Raw genomic sequence first — 20,258 nt, forward strand, 5'->3', positions numbered from 1 at the left:
CCTGGATGAGCATCACACACATGTACTCATTCATGCGGACTAACACATCCATTTTTAAAAATAAGATCTTATAAGGAAGCTTCCTGAATTCAGAACAGCTCCACATCCTAGAGATACAGAAAGATTCATAAACAAGCACAAAAAAATGCACATAGTATCTGTCCCACAGCAATTCCATTGTGAGTACAGACATTAGATTCCTATGCACATACATATAGTCCTGTCTTGGCACACGAATACTTGTCTGCAACATTATTACTTAACAACCTCATGTTCTCAACAGGGCAAGTTAAGCCTGTAGTCTAGTCATATAACAGAACCATACTACTGTAGAAATAACTGAATTTCGCCAGGCCTGGTGGTCCATGCTTATAATCCCAGTCACCTGGGAGACTGAGACCAAGTTCAAGGCCACCTTGGGGAACTTAAATCATGTCTCAAAATAAAAAATGAAAATAGGGCTAAGGATATACTGTTTGGCTGTACATAAGTAACTGCCTAGAATGCAGGAGTTCCCATGTGCAATCTTGGGACGGAAGAAGGGAAAAGAGGGAGGGAGTCACTGAACTCATACAGCAACAAAAAGGGCTAAGCTGATATTCACAAGTCTCATAAAACTGATCAAAGAAGCAATTAAAACCCTAGCATGGTGACACCCAGGCATGGTGATGCAGGTCTGTAATTAATTCCAGACAGACCTTCGGGGCGGGGGGAGACGAGAGGACTGAGAGCCCAATACTTAAAGAGTAGGAAGAGGTGGAGGATTGCTCCAATGCTCCCAATTCCAGGCCAGCCAGGGCTACCCTGCCATACTTACTCAAAATAAACAAATGAAAGGAAAGGGATTGGAACAATTGCTCAGAGGTTAAGAGCACTTGCTGCTCTTACAAAGGACTGGGGTTCCCATTCCCATCACCCACAAAGTAGCTTACAACCACCAGTTTCAAGGGTTCTGAAGCTGCCTTCTGATTTAGGTGGACACAGAGCACATGTTGCATATATATACATGCAGGCTATACACTCATACACATAAAAATTAAAAAATGAAAACCGAACTTGTTTTTGAGTCTGAATTTGTGCTGGTTTAGTGAACTATAACTGATAAAAACGATGTCCAAAGTTAGCAGGGCTCAGGCCAGTCAAGGCTACACAGCAAGATCATCCTCTCTAAGGGTCCCCAGCTGCTATTTAAGAAACAAACTGCCTCTGGGTGCAAGGAACACTGAGACAGGATAGGAGGCTCTTGAGTTCCAAAATAGCCTGGACTACACATGAAGCTCTGCTTCAAAACGCAAAGGCGCTGGGGTACAGCTCAGTTAGTAGAATGCTTGCCTAAGACAACCCCAACCTTGGATGATCCCAACACTCAGGAGGTAGAAGCAGGAAAATCAGAAGTTCAAGGTCATCCTCAGGCTACACAGGGAGTTCACAGCCAGCCAGGGATACAGAATAAGGATGAGAAAAAGATATGACAAGAAAATTATTTTTTAAAAGCCAGGCTTGGTGATGCTTGCCTGTAATCCTCACACCTGGAAGATGGAGGCAGAAAGATAATAACCAGGAATTCAAAGCTAGCCTCAGCTACATAGAGAGGTGAAGACCAGTCCCAGAAAAAACACATAAAGTAAATATTCCAGTGCTATTGTTTGACTGTGAACTGTCCCCACAGGTTCATATATTTGAACACTTGCTGCCCAGCTATCAGCTAAAGTTTAGGGAGGTTGTGGACCCTTTGGGCATGGGATCTTATCTGGGAGAGAGTTATGGTTGGTGGGCTCTAGCCCAAGCTCTCTGCTTATTAGTTGGCTGAGACTCAAGCTCCCACGGTCAGGAAGCAGCCCCACCTTCCCCACGTGAAACTATGAACTGAACAAATCCTCCCTCCCCTGCAGGTATTGTCTCAGTGATGAGAACTAAAACTACATGCTCCATGGTGCTTCCAGAAAATGTTTGAGCACCAAACTAACAACTCTGGAGAATAAGGACAATAATTACACCAGGATGATCATTGACCAATAGACTCCAAATTAACCAGCAAACCTCGGAGGCACCCTCTGCTACAGAAGCAAAAGGATACCTCTTTGGAGAGCATGCAACTAAGTAAGCCCACAGTGAGAAACAGCTGAGGTGTCAACCTATGACAGAGGGCCTGTACCCCCAAGTGCAGCAACCGGGACCCAGCAAACCCTTGGAATGGCCTGTGGCACGAAGACCATGAGCACAAGCGTGCAAAGAAAAGCTAACGACTCAGGAGAGAGCCTGTCACCTCTACTACTTGAGGCAGAAGTGGGGGCTGCTGTGCCAGACCAGGCTACACAGTGTGCTCAAGACCAGCCTGAGATAAACCCAGTCTTGAAAAAAACAAAATGAGAAACTCAGAAATGCCACCCCAGTGGATTTTCTTTGGTAAAAAGCCACTGTGTGGTGGTTTGAAGTAAGGGGGTTACCCCAGGGACAGCTATGCTCTGATCGTGTGCACCTGTATGCAGGGTGTACACGTGGCTGCAATGGGACCTGGCACTCTTCTAGCAGAGCCACCCCACCCCAAGCCCAGGCACACAATGTCTTTTAAAAACGTTTTAATTAATCTTGTGACTTGTGTCTGTGTGACAAGCACCTGTGGAGGTCAGAGGACAACCTGTGAGAATCAGTTCTCTCCCTGTGTGTGTGTTCGGCAGGCAAGCACCTTTACCAGCTAAGCTGGCTTTGCTGGCCCATAAGTCAAAAGTGAAGCACACACAGGTAAGTAGCCTAGGGCAGACTTTGTCCTCAATCACAGTGGCTATTTTTTTCACCCATAAGAGATTTGGTAACTAGTCCAACAGGAACGCCCATGTCCCACTCCAGCTGGATCAGGAAGTTCAAGCTACCCAGTTTCATCTCCTGGAGCACGTCCAAGCTGCAGGATTTAAGAAACTGAAATGATATCAGTCTGAACATGTGCAGAAGAAAACAAACATCTGCATTTGGACAACTCTTCACCCGTTTTGTGGGGATTTTCTTTTCATCTTAAAAACAAACAAAAAAATATAAAAAGACATCAAAGAAAAAAAGAGAAGAGCGTGGAGGTGACCCTGTCACTGACGACCAGTTCCATGCAGTTTCCCGGGAATGTCTACTTGGATGCTCACTGCTGCCCACACCGTCCTGCATTCAATTCACACTCACCACACTTCTCGTAGCTGTCCTCCTCCTCTCCAGCTGTTCTCTGCCGACAGCCATGGCTCTGGGTGGTATTTCTCTCCAATTGCTAGTCTGGGGCTCTGTCACTGTGCTTTTCTGTAAAGCAAGTCCTCACACTACACAGCGCTGGCTGTTCTGGAACTTGCTATGTAGACTAAGCCAGTCTCCAAGTAAAGGGATCCGCATGCCTCGGCTTCCTGTGTGGCTACCACACGGGGCTCTTTTCTTTTCCCAGCAAATTTCCCAGATTTCCCCAGAACAAAATGGAGATGGGATAAAGTTGACCAGGACAAAATTGACTTGAGAGCCCTGACCTTCTAAGGTGCTCTCTGAAAACACCTCCATGACCAGTGATTAAAACAGGGTACCAGTTGAAAATTTAACAATGGTCCATTAAGACCAAGCATAAGCCACTTTGCTGAGTTAGTCATTTGGGGGAAGGACTCAGTTGGTAAAAGTGATTTTTCAAGCATGAGGATCCAAGTTTGATCCCTAGAACCCAAACAGGAAAAAAAGTCAGCACCTAAGGGGGAGAGGCTTCCACAGGTGAGCCCTCAGGTTCACCGGCCAGCCAGCCGAGCCTACTCAGAACAAAAGGGTGGGCAGCACCTGAGGAGTAACACTCTGGTCTCCACACACATAGATGTGCACCCAAAAGAGAGTGTCCACCAGAGAAAGCAGCAAAAATGGACTAAGACCAGAAGCAGGAACAAGTAAACATGCAGCAGGGTCTCCTACGATCAATCATCTGCACTGATAGAAAAACAGATGTGAACACAAAGAAGGAAAACCAAGGAGGGCCTCTGGGGTCTGTGCGCGTTCACAAAGGAGAAGTCAACTAGAAATCCATTCTTTACTCATTATTTAATGAGCACCCGCTGTGTACCAAGCACTGTCTTGTGACTCATAGGCAAACGAACAGGCAGGTCACCTGTGTGTCTCATAGCTCTTACACAGCAGATGTTAAACAAGCATGGTGTGACAGGCTTGGAATCCCAGCACTTGGAAGGCGAGACAGGAAGACTGTCCAGAGTTCAAGGCTAGACCCTGCCTTAGTAAGCAGGAGGCATGCCTTTGATCACAGCACTTAGAGGGCAGAAGCTGCCTAGTCTGACACCCTGAGTCCATCCCTGAACCAAGATGACAGATGGAGGGAACCATGTCCTGCAGGTTGTCATTTGACCTAAACACACAGACACGAAATAAACGTAACTTAGTAAAGATAATAAATAAAAACCTTACCTGGTCAGAGCAAAAGTTGCGATGTGCATTTATGTTCCACACAAATGGATCTAGATACTATGTGTTCAGTCACTGAGTACAGCCAAGAACATGGATGAAGCCATTGATCAGTTCTAGAACACTGGTGGCCAGTGTTCACACCAGCCACTACTCAAGTCCACCAGAGAGAAGGCTGAAATAGACTTTCATCTGGAGAAACAGGCTATGAGCAGAAATAACAATACACCAACATTCAAGGCCGTGCCCAGCTTCAGGGTTTTGGTGTTGTAAAGATAAGCAAGCAAAAGAAAATTTAAGAAAGCAGACAAGATGGCTGAGAGGTGAAGGCAGGCATCTGTGAACTCAGAAAGAGGACACTGAAATCAAGAATGATCTATCTTTCTCTCTCTGGTATTTTTGGAGGGTTCACTTATAGTCCAGGGTAGCTGGGAATTCAGTATGCAGTTCAGGCTGACCTCAAACTCACGGCAATCTTCCTGCCTCAGCCCCCCCCCCCCCCAGGGCTGGGATTTGGGACAGGCCTGGTAACAAAAATGTTATCTATCTTTTAGAGGGACAAAAATCAACTTAAAACATTAAAAATCAAAGTTGAAGAGGTTTGGGTTGATAGAAAATCAAAGATCAGGCTGAAGAGACAGCTCAGTGGTTAAGAGCACTGGCTGCTCTTTCAGAATAGCCAGAACCCTGGTTAAACTCCTAGTACACACACACACACACACACACACACACACACACGGCAGCTCACAACTGTCAGCAACTCCAGTTCCCGGGATCCAACCACCTCCAACAGACACACACGCAGGCCAAACACCAAAGCACATAAAATAAAAATAAATAATTAAAAAAAGAAAGAAAACCAAAGACCCTGAACTGGTAGGAATACAGGAGGAATCCACTAAGAACTAGGAAGCATTTTCCAGATGGAAGGTCAAGAGGGCTGCGCTGCAAAACCATGAAGGGCCCTCTCCCACACACGTTTCTAACCACTTGTTCTATACCAGGAGTTTTAAGGAGTACACACTTAGACTCTCTATGAAATTTCAGAACCCTAAAGACAACAAAATACTAGAGTTTCCAAGGGATGAAGTGGAGTAGGCTTGACTTCTCGGTAAAACTGAAAACTAGAGTAAAAGAATACCGTCCTCAAAATTCCACGGAAACCTAACTGAATTCTTGCAACCCAAACTGCTGACTAAGAGGTAAGAGAATCTCGGTCCCTGCCTGTGAATCTGTGTAGTCCTCCAATGGCTGAGCCTGGTGTGACTCTAAAGCCAGAAGTCTAAGTGGCCCAGAGTGGGAACACAAAGAACTCTTGCCAAGTGTCCACAAGGAGGGCAAAAGAAGCAACAGAAATACAAATGGGGGGGGGGGGGGATTAATAATTCTAAAAGAAAATGTTCAAACTGTTTAGAAAAATCAGCTATTGGAAAAACTCAAATAGTCCTAACAATGTAAAAACCCAAAGAAATAAAGATTTAGTAATTAATTACCCTGGGACAATTCAGGGGGAAGGGGTAAGGAAAACTAAACAGCAGTGCAGCGTATTTTATGAACAGTTTTAGGAGGTTGCCACCCAAAGCTCACATGCAAAGCCAGACGTGGGGTTAGCACCTGCAACTTTAGTACTGACAAGGGGACAGGAGTCCTGGGGCTCCAGAGAGACATAAGAGCTTGCCTTGAAAAACGCACTGCATGTCACCTCCAACCCACAGGCACCCTACACACACAGGCAGCCACCCACCCAATCAACCCTGGGTTTATACTGGGGAAATGCTTGAAAGGGTCAGCAGTGTCTGCCTGGAGAGAATGTGCGTCAACGAAGGCCACTGCTTTTCTGTTGACTTTACAAAAGGTCTGAGGCCCTTTCTAAACTGACATGTAACTCCCTTCAAATTAATTCCAAACTATTGGTTTATAAATAAAACTATGGGAAAGGAGTATTTTGAAACTGCTCTCTTCATCGGAGCCAGGTGTGGCTTGACTCACACTCTTTTCCTCATTGTTTTGACCCTATCCAACAAGCAAGTGTCACCTTATAACTAAAAGCATATACTTTGGATTTGCCACAAAGCCTGCCCAACTAGGTGAAGAAAGAGAACCAACTCCCACATGCTGTGACCTCCCTCACATACACACAATGGCAAAAACATACATGCACGTGCACGACACAGACACAGACACACACACACACACACACACACACACACACACACACACACACACACACGATGTATACACACATCAGATCAGTTCCATGAAGGAGAAAGTGAGGGCAATGTCATAAAGGCAAAACAAGGCCATTTTTTTTCTTTACAAAAAAGCCCATCTTTGATGGCTCGGTTGGCCATCTTCTTCAAAGGCAGCTCCATATTATAATCACTGCAGGACTCTGGGGAACTTGACTCGATCAATGAATGCAACACTCTAAAAAGCCGATCTACTCTGAGTCCTAAGTCGAGTCAGTAGTAAGCGTTCTTATGTGTCTCTCAACTGCGCTTGGTGACACCCATTGGTAATCAAAGTGACAAGAGAATTGGCAGGAATTCAAGGTCATCCTGGGCTACGTAAAGGAGGAAGAATACCAGGCTAGCCTGGGGTAATCACAAGACCTTGCCTCAAACAAACAGCACCTCTTTTTAAATATACTTGATCACACAAACATAGACCTTAAAAACAAGAAGAGAAAATCCTCCTCAATTTAAGCCATTACAAGAGGGTAGAATTAACCAAATGCTCCCTTCACTTACCAAGTCAGGACCCAGCAGCAGAACTCAAAAGTGTGCAGACTCACGTTACCCTGGAACTCAGAGAAGCACAAGATGATGGATGAGGCACCTGACTTGGTGGACGAGACCTAGTATTTTAATGGTACTTCCGTTTGCATTGTCCTGCTAATCTGAAACACTACTCAGAGAATAGCTTATCATTCGGAATGTTAAAAAAATTACAGCTTCTGCTAACAGCCAGATGAGGATAGTAGTAATACCTACCTAGCATAGCTCAGAATATTCAGGGAGGTAAAGGAAGGTTCTTCTGGGCTTGCTTTCGGAAGAGGTTTGTGCCCACATAAACAGATGTGTGTCTAAGGTGGCCATAGCTGCTCCCAGGAAACCTGGGCTGAGGTATTCAAACAAGCAGAACCGGGAGGAATCCATCATGAAGTCACTTAAGTCCTTTCATGCCTGGAGTTCTGAGGAAAGGGCTGCACCACTGTGACCAAAGGCAGAGCCGAGGCTCTTATGTAAGGCTACTGAGTCACTACTAGGCTTCCAAGCTATAAGGAACACTAACGCTATCATGGACAGTAGCAAATTAGGTTTGAATCATCGTAAGTTTTAATTGACTTTATGAATTACTTCATTTTGATTTGTCCTATGCCTAAAAATTCCAACATACTGTTGACTAGCAGGCTGGGTTAAGAGCTAACCTCTACCCCAAAGCCTTAAGGCAGATCATGGGTGGGACAAAACTGTTAGGACCTAATTTATATTCTTTCTCTAACTACAAAATAAAAAGGTATTTCTCTACATTACTAAAGGGATTGAATTTCAAGGCTTCAGAAAGGGTTTATCTGCTTTACAGTGTTTTAAAGTGTCTACTACTGCCAGGGTGGTGGCCCATACCTTTAATCCCCCCCCAGTACTTGGGAGGCAGAGGCATGGGGATGGATCTCTGTGAGTTCAAAGCTAGCCTGGTCTACAGGGTGACGTCTAGGACAGCCAGAGCTAGACCGTATCTTGAAAGCAACCCCCATAAATTGTCAACTAACTGAGGCACTGCTCAGCCTTTTGTCTTTCCTAAATGGTTAATATCAAGTGGAGCATTTTTGAATGTTACTGTTTAAAGAGTACTAGCTTCTTCTACTAATATTCCATGGCATTTTAAACACTGTTTTTTTCTTTAAGCAGGTCACATCAGAACAGCGTGCCCACCCCAGAGTGAACGACTCATTTTCTTCTCGCGGTCACTAGCAGCCTCCTCCCATTCTTTTTCTCTCATGGTAAACAGTTCCTTGAGTTTCTCTTCCTGAGTCAGTGTGTGTTGGGGGGCGGGGGGCAGTGGGGCGCACACAGGATGCCTGCCCACGGAGGAGGCTCTTCCCAACAGCTAGGCAAATAGGTGAAGGCTGGGAAAACCTGTGACGGCAGCTTGACATGCCCACGTTTTCACGTGTGTATGCAGCTTAACCAGTGCTCAATGGCCAAACTACCTGTTTAGACTCCCCCCTTTTGAAGGGAAATCATTTGGGTTACCCCAACGCATGAAATGCCACAGCTTCACTCTGTGCAACTTCCTAGGTCAACATTTCATCTTTACAGAGTGTGCAGTGTTGGCAGTCCTCCAGAAGGGCCGATCACAAGAACAGCGCAACTCCCAGGTGGCGTTCAATCAGGGCCCTGACAGCGGCAAGGGTGCCACACCCCACTCTGAGTTCGAGGCCAGCCTGGTCTATACAGGGAATTCCAGAGAAACCCAACAAAACAAAACAAAAAATGGGGGTGGGGGTGGGGCCAGGAAGTGCCTTCTTCTAAAAACAGCATGTAACAGAGATAGAATCAAACTACTGTACTTACTGTACTTATATTTGTTATTCATGAAGTACACTCATGAGGTAGGTACATTCCGTACTGGTATGGCTAAGCTGAACGCTGAGTAACTCCCAAAAAAATCTGAGAAAAATAACCTTTTGAAATGATGGAACAAGATACTCTACTTTCACATACTTTTTTAAAGTCATTCAAAACCACAAGCTATTTAATTTGCCTTTTTTCCTGTCTTTTCTCTCTCTCTCTCTCTCTCTCTCTCTCTCTCTCTCTCTCTCTCTCTCTCTCTCCTTTTGTTGGCGCAGGGGTGTTTTTTGAGACAGTCTCTATGCAGCCTGCTTGCTTTGGAGCTTGCCATGTAAACCAGTGGGCCCCAAACTCAGACATTCCCCTGCTTCCACTGGGATTAAAGGTGCACTACCACAACTGGGTGCAATCTTTTTTTCAAACTGACCATTACTCTGTGTTCATGAGAGACCACAAATGACACACACATGGAGATTAGACAACTTTGGGGGGAGGTGGGGATCTGGGGATGGAGGCCAGGTCATTAGTTTGCTGAGCAGGGGTTTTATCCACCATGCCACTCTCACTGGCTTATCTGGGCCTCCTACCCCAGCCTGCCATAAGTGGGTCTAGGAAGTTAACAGAGCAAACCCAGGGCCTTGTGCTTGCTGTACCAGAACTACATTCCCATCGTCTAAAATACTCTTTTAAATAAACCACAGCCCTAAGACCTTAAAACACTAGAGCTGGTGCTATTCAGAAAAACAACAAATGAAAACACCCTCACAGAAAACCTTTTAAAAACTGTTAGAACATTATTAAAATAATGTATACCTACAAATGCATTAAATCACTAGATACATTTGGTACATCACATTGTAACGCCTACATGGTACATAGTTTACAATAAGTTCTTTGTACTTGGCAAAGGTTACAAGGTACCAGATTCAATAAAATAAACCTGAGAAGTAGAAGCACTCCTTGTAACCAAAGATATTATAGAATGGTAATTCAGGAAGTTATTCAGAAGCTTATAAAAGAAATAGGAAGTTGTTGACCAACTACTTGAGGAACCATTTTCCTGCAGGAAAGCCTGCAGAAGTGCTGGGCTATAATGAAAATTGATTCTTTTCAAATAAAAAACTCATGGCACTGTGGTGAAATGGGTTTCAAATGGTGAGTTTGGTGACACAGATGTGGCATCCCCAATGACCATCTGCCTTTTTTAGGTACTGTGCACTCTCTGGAGTCTGGGTCCCCGTGCAGGGGAGAGGTGCTTTTGCCCCACAGACCCACCCATGTCATTTGCCAAAAGAAAGTCCAAGTCTCTAGATCTCGCTGACCCAGGACGGGCTTTAACACCAACCATGGTAATTAGATGGCCTTGAAACTGGAGGATGGGCCAAGAGACTTCAACACACATTCCTCCATAGTCACAAGGCAACCATAGCTGTTCCCCAAGTCAACAATTCTCCCAGATCTCTCAAGTTACAACACCACGCCAGCGTGGACCATTTGGGGTCAGAATCCTTCCTGCCATGTATAAATCTCAAGAAATTATATACTTTGTCCCAGTAAATACTTAAAAATTGGAATGAAGCGGTGGTGGCGCACGCCTTTAATCCCAGCACTCGGGAGGCAGAGCCAGGCGGATCTCTGTGAGTTCGAGGCCAGCCTGGTCTCCAAAGCGAGTTCCAGGAAAGGCGCAAAGCTACACAGAGAAACCCTGTCTCGAAAAACCAAAAAAAAAAACCAAAAAAAAAAAAAAAAAAAAAAGGAATGAAAGGTTTAGTTTTTTATGGCAGGTAATGAGCTAAAATTCAGAAACTAGTTCAGATCTTCACTCCACAGCTGGCTGTTATCTTTTTTGAAGTTTTCATTACAATTATTTATTGATGCACCTGTGTGTGCATATTCAAATGTGAGCATGGACACACCATGGCCCTGAGTGTGTAATGTCTAAGGACACTTTTCAGGAGTCAGCTCTCTCCTTTCATCATGTGGGTCCTGGGGCTCAACACTAATACTGTAAGCTATCTTCAGGACCTCAGAAGAAGCTGCAGACAAAAGGAAAGTATTGATTGTGAAGAGAAGTAAATTCTAAAAAACGAAGATAAAAATAAAATTGGACACAATAGCTACGTGGCACCAAAGCTTTAGTTGCCATCATCTCTGGCTCAGTCGGGGCAGAAGGATTTGGTTCATCTGGTTATGCGACAGCTCTTTAAAGGCAACTACCCGGTACCTAACACCAGAGGGAAGTCAACACCGGAGAGAAAGTTGTGCTTCACATCACTTCTCCAAACTGCACATTGTTCATAAAGCACTATTCCTCTTCAGAAACAGCAATTTCCTAAGACAACAGCACCCACCTCCTACCGTGACTCAGCTCACCTGCTGTGAGGGTTCAAGTCACCGCTGCAGGTGACCTACTTCTAAGAGCAACGATAATGAAAAAGCTCTGCAGAACCGCAAACACCTCATTGATCAGAGAAGCAGCTGTGATTTCCACTGGCAACCACAGAAACAATACCTCTCTCATGTCCTGGGCAAAGCTCTCCCCAGGCCTCCTATGGCAAGTCTTAGTTTTGTTTACCTTCTTTCTAGCCCCCTTGAAAAGGGAGGGGAGGATGCCAAGTGAGAATGGAGTTAGTGGAGCACCTCCTCAAACCCACAGACCCAGCACTCACTTGCCGTGGGAAGAACCATCGAAAACATTTTAAAGCAAGAATCTACAATGAGGTTTATTTCAGCTCAGACAGTGATCACTCACTCAAATAATGAAGATGCAGACAGAGGTCACCAACAAGCGATTTTAAGAAAACACAAAGTAAAAACAGTATAAATGTTGCCGTTACCCTTCTGCTCCCAGCCACAGCCACAAGTGAAGGCTGCAGCTATGAAGCTGTTTAAAATCCCCTCCACCATGGGAGACCGCAGGAGTCCAGGGCCTTTCTCTTCCCCACCCCATCAACCTGTTTGTTTCTTCCTCCTTCCCCCTTAGGACGGTCGCTCACAGCCAGCCCCTCTTCAGTCAGTTCCTTGGGGCCTCCCTTAGAGAACAAATGGTCTGGCTCCGGGTCTCCCGGGTCTCCCGGTCTCGGGCCCTTTATTGTTCTTGAAACATGACCGTTTGAAATGAGTACCAGGACACCAGAAAATTTTTTTAAAAAGAAAAAGTTACAGGGGAAAAAAATAGCAACAAAACAAAAAAACAAGGTTGTTTGTGGGGGTAGGGGGTGGCTTTGCAAGATCAAGATCAAATCTTTTCCTTTGTCTTCCTGAAGGGCCTGTCACAAAACTGTGTCCTTACTACCCAAACCTTTTTAATCCCAGCACTCAGGAGGCAAGAGGCAGGCAGATCTGAGTTCGAAACCAGCCTGGTTTACATAGAGTTCCAGGGCAGCCAGGGCTACACAGAGAAACCCTGTCTCAAAACACAAACAAAGTAGCAACCCACCCAAGACAATCAACTTAAAAATACAGACTGGGGAGGTTGGGAAGGGCTCACAAACAAAACAAGGGTCTCACTGGAGTCCTCAGATCCAATAAATAAGGCTTGCTTTTACTTCCCACTGAATCAAAATGAGCATTGTTCTTCACTTCATTATCTCAACCAATTAACCAATCAAAGAATAACAGAACGACACCCAGTCTGTGACAACCTGTCTAGATAGTCTGCACATTCTAAATCCAAACAAGCCCCAGGAAATTAGCTTCACTTCAATTTCAAAATTAGAGGGGATAAAATTCTATTGTGTCCTTTTCAGAAAAATGTAATTTTGCCGTTTTGTTAAAGACAAAAAGCCGGGGGGGGGGGGGGGGGGGGGGGGATATCCCCAGAGCTGCCCTTGTTTCCACTTCTCAGAGAAGGTACAGCTTCTGAGGACCACAGCCTGAAAGTATGCATGACCTGAGGCCAAACATTTTGAGGGAAAAAGTTGATAAATGACATCAAATGCAGCTTAAGTGTTTGCCGTTTCTCAATTGCGTACTGTAAAGTCACCTCTTTTCCCAAGTCCTATCTCCTTCTCTACCAATGGTTTATTTGGAAAGAATACACAAGGTCCTGTGTTCAATACTCAACACACACACACACACACACACACACACACACACACACACACACACACACACGTATGTGAGGAGGGGGGTACAGAAAATATAACACATAGCCAGTCTTGTTATTTAAAAAAAAATTTTTTTTTTTCCCAAGACAGGGGTTTCTCTGTGTAGCTTTGCGCCTTTCCTGGAACTCGCTTTGGAGACCAGGCTGGCCTCGAACTCACGGAGATCCGCCTGCCTCTGCCTCCCGAGTGTTGGGGATTAAAGGCGTGCGCCACCACCCGCCCAGCTTGTTATTTAAAATTTAAATTTGTTCATGGTATTTCCATTTTGTGCCAGGCTAATTAACAAATATGGCACAAACTCAAAGTGAGATTACCCCCACATTTGCCACAAAACAAAGGTTTGCAGAAAGGGCTCTAAACCAAGAACACACAAGGCTTTTAAGACCTGACCAACACTACAGAGGGTACTCGTATATATAAAAATAGAAGCTGGGGTGCAGCTCAATGGTAAAGTATGCTTGTTTACCATTCATAAGACCAAGTCTATCTTTAGCACCAGCAGAATAAATAAATAATGTTATTCACTGCCACCATCCCAGCATTATCTTTACTTACTTTAAGAAGTATCTCTGACCAGAAGATGTCTTGGCCATCTCCCAGCCTGCTGGCAGCGGTACATCATCAGGAATCTCAAGGAAGACTGTCGGAGATGTTGTGCTGCAGGGGTGGCGGCTGGGCCAGGGACCACAGTGGGTGTGAGTGTCCCAGGAGAAACAGCTCCCAGCTGCAGGGATGCTGGAGAGGAGTGAGCTCGCACGTGCTGTGGGGTCAGAGCTCCTGCAGTGCCTGCATCGGTGCTGGCCTATTGGAAATAGTAAAATAAAAATTTACACAACCGAGAGACAATAGCACATACCCCCAATCCCCTAGATAGAATTTCATGGCAACCAAATATCTAAATATCAAAAGCAAACTTCAATGTTCAATTTTTGACACTAAGGAGCACAGGTGTCCAAATGGACCACTTTTAAAGTACATAAATTTAATATGCGCTATAAATGTTATTTTACTGAGGAGCAGCCCATCTGAATGTCTACCTCCTAGACCTGTGAAAACAGCAAATACTGGGCATTAAAAACCTATTTTCAAAACAACTGAGGTGTTATTTGGTAGTAGAGAACATAGTTTATCCCACACACCCCAAAATAAATCAGTACATTTTCCAAGCAGTACGGTTGCTTTTCAAAGTCCTAGAACAAAACCTAGGGGATTACTATGCAGTTTTCTCTTACTTCGTTTTAAATAACTAATGCCCCCCATCTGTCACTTTTTTTTGACTGTGAACAAGTGTGATCAATAAATCAATCATTATAAATTATACAACTTTTAATGAATTCAAAAGGCTCAGAACTGCACCAATGCTAAAAGCTACCTAATGAAAAGAAGTCAACCAACCAACCCTCTTTGTGCCTAGAGGATAAGATGTAATCAATTTAATTATAACTTAAGGATTCACATACACACATAACAGCAGGGGTTAGGAAAAGGAAAACCTGCAGAGACCCCAAGGATTCGAATCTGGGTTCAACCAGACTAATGTTATACGAGGTATCAGAAATGAACTTGTCTTCATTTCTGTAAATTAGTTTTTTCATGCCAGAAGCACATAGGGGGTATAAGAATTCTCAAGCGGGAACCTATAGACAATTATTTACAACTCAGATACATACTATTCATAATCTAAACCTTTTATTAGAATTAGGGTTTATCAAAAACGTTTGATTTCCCAGACTCATGCGAATAAGGAAACTGAAAGGACCCAGCAGTCACTTAAAGCCCCACAGCAAAGCCAGGGCACGTCTTAGTCTCAGATCAGATTAAATTTAAGGTTAGGAAATGATTAGCAAACAGAAAAAGTAAATTTCGTGATGCACAACTCTCTTAAAATGCTAGTGAGAAGGCAAATGTACCCCACAAACGGCGGGGTGAAGTTGGGTACTACAAGTACACTTTCCCTTCTGACTTCTAAGTGCTACAAAATGGAGCATTCAATCTGCGTGTTCCTTCAAAGTTTCCGCGGCCGTCTGTGATTGCATGCCAACATACATTTAGCTCAGTGAGTCCAGAAACCCACTTGTGGGGGAGGGAGTCATGAATAGTATGTACGTCTACTGTTGTTACAAATTAAGTGTTTAGGCTAGCGGCTAAATAACCTTTCCTTCCTTCCTCCTTAACTCGACTTTTTGTAGCGAGGTTAATCGAGCTTTTCGGAGCTCCAAAACCCCCTGTTCTGCAGCAGGGCCTGCCTAGGAGGAGGACTGGAGTGGGGGCGGGCAAGTCTTTCCACTCAAGTTACAGCCCGAGTGGGCTAACGATGGCAGTGTTTGGAAAACCAATTAAGTTTTGGGCAAAGTTCCTCTGCTGGTTTAGCCTAAAGCAAGGTCTTTAAAATTAAGTAATTAAATGGAGGAAGGGGGGGGAGCGACACTAAAGAAATCTACCAGGACCTATCGGAATGTTAATACTTTGAAACGGTTTCACTTCTGTGTAGGATCCAGTTGGGAAAATAACCAGGCGTCGTGGATGTGGATAAGCAGCCATGTTCACATCCGCAGTCAGTTAAAAAGCAATGGCGAGCCTGGGAATTAGTCATTGCTTCCCAAACATTACCTTTAATCACAGTTGAGCCCGGCAGGACTCGGCCTATGAGTCAACCTGCAACGCGCTATCAAAGGCCGGCGCAGAGGCTGTGCGCCGTGAGCGCAGCCGAGTTCCTGCGCAACGCACGGATGTGGCCCATTTCAAAGCTTGCGGGCCGAACGGTAAATAATAGGTTACGATTGGGAAGGCGACACGTGAGCCCACCGAGTGTGAAAAGATCCCGCCCGCGCGAGTCCCAGGGCACGGCGGGGGCGAGCGGGGCCCGAGGGAGCTCGGCAAAGTCCCGGGAGGAGCCCGAACCCTGCACTCGGACCGCGCCTGGGCCGCCGGAGCAGCAAGCTTCGCGAGCGGGAGGGGGAGGGGACCGAGAGAAGGAACCAGAAACTCAATGGACCGGTTCAACCCCCACCCCTCACCAACTCGGGAAAACAAGGGGACAGTAAACGCGGCGCCACGGGGGACTCAAGTGGCGCGGGCAGGGGAGGCGGGGTGGCCCCGGACGGGGGTCCCGCTCCAGGCGCCGGGCCCCCTTCCCTCTCCCCTCCCCCCCTCCCCCTCCCCCTCCCCGCCGGAGCGAAGGTGCGGAGCGGAGGCGCGCGCATTGTGCAGCCCCCGCGGCCGCCAACTTCGGGAAAACAACCCCCCAGCCCCGCACCCCACGCGGCCCCGGGCCCCCGCTACCTGTCGCGAGTGGGACTTGGGCTCGGGTGGCTTGAAGAAGGAGTCGGGCAGCTTGCGCAGCCCGCATGGGCACGGTCTGAGGCACGTTGGCCGTCTTGGGGTTCATGACGGCGTTGAAGAGCGCCTCCAGGTCGGTCTCCGAGTCTCCGCGGACGTGCACGACCTGATGGCCGGCCGGGGGCGCGGGCGGGGGCCGTGGGGGTCCCCGCCGGAGGCCCGGGCGCCGACGACGGCGCGGGGCCTTGCGGGGCTGGCTGGGGCGGGCGGCTGCTGCGCGGGCTCCATGGCTGCGGCCTCGCTCGACGCTGGGGCGCTGCGCTCAGGCTCGGGGGGCTGCGTCGCGCGGCCCGCATCGCCCTGCACTCCGTGCCCGAGGCCGCCGAGCCTTCCCTGCCCTCCCCGAGCTCCTTCCTTCCTCCCTTTCTTCGCCCCGGCCGCGGCGGCGTCCCGACTGAGACAGAAACTTCGGCCCCAGACGCCCAAACTAAAAAGTTGCGCAGAGCGCCCGCCCGCGCGTCTCGCGCGGCTCCGCCTCCTCGCCGCTCTTCCTTCCTCTGCGCGCCCGCCCGCACCGAATCCGCGGCCTGGGCCCCCGGGGAAACTTTCCCTGTGCGTCGCTACATTCCTGCAGACTCCCGGGCGCACGTGACCCGGGCTGCCGCGCTCGCTGCGTGCGCACCGGCCGCCCTGGAGCTGCGCGTCCGGGCACCCAGACCTCCTCGGCCGCGCGGCTCGGTAGCCTGCTGGGGAGGCTGCATAGGAAAGCGATCCTACGCACCCGCACTGATTTTATCGGGTTCACGTTTTAACATCGATTCCAGTTTTGCCATTTACCAGAGTTTGCAGAAAAACAAACCAAAACAAAACACTTGAGGGGAGTGCAAATGATTACAAATTGAAGCTTGGAGACCAGGTCTTACGCGCAGTGTATCTTACAAAAGAAAACATTTTACTTTAAGTTTTGTTTTAAAAACAGGCTGCCTGTAGCCAAGGACATCCTCCAACCGCAGACTAACTTTGTGCCACAGCTTCCTGACTGCTAGGATTCCAAGCAAAGGCCTCTGCTTCCCTGCTTTTGGAATCGGTTTCTTTCTTTCTTTTTTTTTTTTTTTCTTAATTTTCTTGCGCTCGCGCACATAGCACAGGCTGGTGTCCAACTCACTGTGTAGCTAAGGCTAGCTTTAAATTCTTGTTCCTCCTTGCCTCAGCCTCTAAAGGGCTGGGATTACAAATGTGGGCCACTTTGCCCAGCAAACCATTATTATTATTATTATTATTATTATTATTATTATTATTATTAAGTGAAAATCAAATTTTTAGTTGGTTGGTTTGGTTTGGTTTTTCAAGACAGGATTTCTCTGTGTAGCCCTGGCTGTACTGGAACCTGCTCAGTAGCCCAGACTGGCCTCTGCCTCCCGGAGTGCTGGGATTAAAGGCATGCTCCACCATGCCCAGAGTCAAATCAATTTTTTTTAGCACCAAAACTTGCTATTTAGTCTCTGAGAACTTCAACTCAAAACATAAACTTGAGGGAGCACGCTCCTTTTTCCTCCTGTGCTTGGTACAAGGGTAGACTGAGGAAAGACTGAACAGAATAAGCAATGGAGGTCTCGGTAGCCCCTGATTCTCTGTGTGTGGGTCTTTTATCAGGAGCCTATCTGGAATCACTCAAAAATGATGAAAATCCCTTGTTGTTGTTATTTTAGTTCATTGTTTTGTGTTGGGTGTTTTGTCTGCATATATGTCTTTGCATCACATGATTGCCTGGGTCCCACGAGACCAGAAGAAGGTCTTATATTCCGTGGAACTAGAGTACCACTGTTTGTCAGCTGCCATGACGGTGCTGGAATTCGAACCTGGGCCCTCTGAAGAGCAGCCAGTGAAGTAATGCAGTGTTGAAGTAATGAACTAAAAACAAAAACAAAAACAAAAGAAGTTTTATTGAGATATAACTCACATAGTATAGTTTTCCACTTAATCAATTCAGTGCTTTTTGAGTCTATCCCAGGGTTGTGCAACACTGATTTTTAAACACACAAATTTCTTCTCGAGAAATCTGGTTTCTTGTTTTAATGATTTTTGTCTGCAGTGCAAGTGAAATGAGTATAAATAGGATTAAGCAAAGAAAGGACCCTTGAGCAAAAAGATAATCTCTTCTTCCCAGCCAGGACATGCCCGGGAGAATTCTCAGCAGCAATCTCTATCACTTAGTGTGGTAGAGCGGGGTGAGCCAGGATTCAGACAGGCAAGATTTTAATCAACTGCTCAGGAGCCTCAGTTTCCTGTCCAAGAGAGGAAGTAGGGTAAATATCCTCCCTAGGACTGGTTCCAGGTTTGGTCCCCACCCCACCAAGCGCCAAGAGCATTTAACCACAGTCTTGTGGATTCTAGAACTTCAGAATCCAGGTTCCCCGTGCAGCAGCCGTGAGATACTGAGCAAACTACTTCCTGCTCTTTAATTTTGGCGTCAGGGTAATGACATCCACCTCATGTTGTTGAGACATTAAATGAGTCAATGGACATAAAGCGCCTGGCCCAGTTTGTGGCACAAGGCAGATTCTTAGTTGCTGTCAGCCATTACCATTGCCCATGTTTCCAGGTTACTTCACTGGTAGTAACCCGGCCTGTTGTGCCAGAGCTCTTTTAGAACCCCATAGCCTTCCCTCCTTCATCCACAAACAAAACCTTTGGGCAAAACAATCTGCAATTAAAAGTTGAGCTGAATCCAGGCGTGGTGGTTCATGCCTTTAATCCAGCACAACAGAGGCAGAGGCAGGGGGATCACTATACAGTAAATATCTATATAGCCTGGTCTATACAGTAAATTTCAGGACAGCCAGGGCTACATAGGGAGACTCTGTCTCAAAAAAAACAAACAAGCCGGGCAGTGGTGGCGCACGCCTTTAATCCCAGCACTCGGGAGGCAGAGTCAGGCGGATCTCTGTGAGTTCGAGGCCAGCCTGGGCTACCAAGTGAGTCCCAGGAAAGGCGCAAAACTACACAGAGAAACCCTGTCTCGAAAAACCAAAAAAAAACAAACAAACAAACAAAAAAAACAAGTTGAACTGAAATCTGGAAATTTGGGAGGCTGAGGCAGGAGGATTGCCACAACTTCTAGGCCTGGCTGAACTACATACATAGAGAGACCCCGTCTCACATGGGCGTGGTGGCATGGTGGAAAGCGGAGGTTAAGAGTTCAAGGCCAATCTCATGGACACAGTTAAGTGTAAAAGGCGCCTGAGGCTACATGAGACCCTGTCTCAGAACAGCAAGACGTCCAGCTGAAGGGAAATGTGTAGACTAAACATGACTGTGACCACAGGTTGCAATGGAAGCTGTCCCCTAACTATAGTTTTACTACTGTGGACACTGTCATTAAAGGGTTTGGGTACTTTGGTCAATAGTTTTACCAGCCTTTGAATTTGAGAACAAAAGTTACTGTGGATTAAAGGCTTTCTGGAGTGATTTTATGTTCAGTTAGGACTTCTGTATCTTCACTGAGGACTGTGTCCCCTTACCATTCTTTCCAGCATTTCAGTCACATAGTTAGTAAGAGATGGGGACAATGGGTTTCAGCCTTTTCTCTCCTTGCCTGACCTACCCCCCCCCCCAGCAGTTATTATTTTAAGCCCCCTTGAAACGGAAGGGCAGCTTTTCTTCTTGTGTGTGGTATCCTGAGACTAGATCTCAGGCTCTAGTCCAGGATGGTCTTGAACTCACAGTCTTCCTGCCTCAGCCTCCTGATTGCTGAGTTTACAGGCATGTACCACCATGCCCCACTTGGGAGGCATCTTCATATATAGATCTATAATTGGGAGTGGAGGGTGGCCAGGGTTATGAGCAAGTCCTGCTCTTCCCACACACCCCATTG

General features: G+C 46.5%; 1 protein-coding gene across 5 annotated transcripts in view; it reads right to left on the minus strand.

The window, feature by feature from the left end:
* The window catches only part of Yap1 (Yes1 associated transcriptional regulator), a 99,040-nt gene that overhangs the window by 70,644 nt on the left and 8,138 nt on the right, over positions 1-20,258 (minus strand). The window contains exons 1-2 of one of the 5 annotated variants that reach the window (XM_052751757.1): positions 16,388-16,572; positions 13,661-13,907 (exon numbers count right to left, since the gene is read on the minus strand). The exons of the other annotated variants lie outside the window; for them this stretch is intronic. Coding sequence (XP_052607717.1) covers positions 13,661-13,907; positions 16,388-16,493 — 353 coding nt within the window. The 5' untranslated portion in view covers positions 16,494-16,572. Of the gene's footprint in view, positions 1-13,660; positions 13,908-16,387; positions 16,573-20,258 lie in introns of those variants that run through there. 5 annotated transcript variants of the gene reach the window in all.

Source organism: Peromyscus californicus, unplaced genomic scaffold, assembly GCF_007827085.1.
Source record: "Peromyscus californicus insignis strain IS unplaced genomic scaffold, ASM782708v3 Scaffold_11__1_contigs__length_118956290, whole genome shotgun sequence".
Classification (NCBI taxonomy): domain Eukaryota; kingdom Metazoa; phylum Chordata; class Mammalia; order Rodentia; family Cricetidae; genus Peromyscus; species Peromyscus californicus.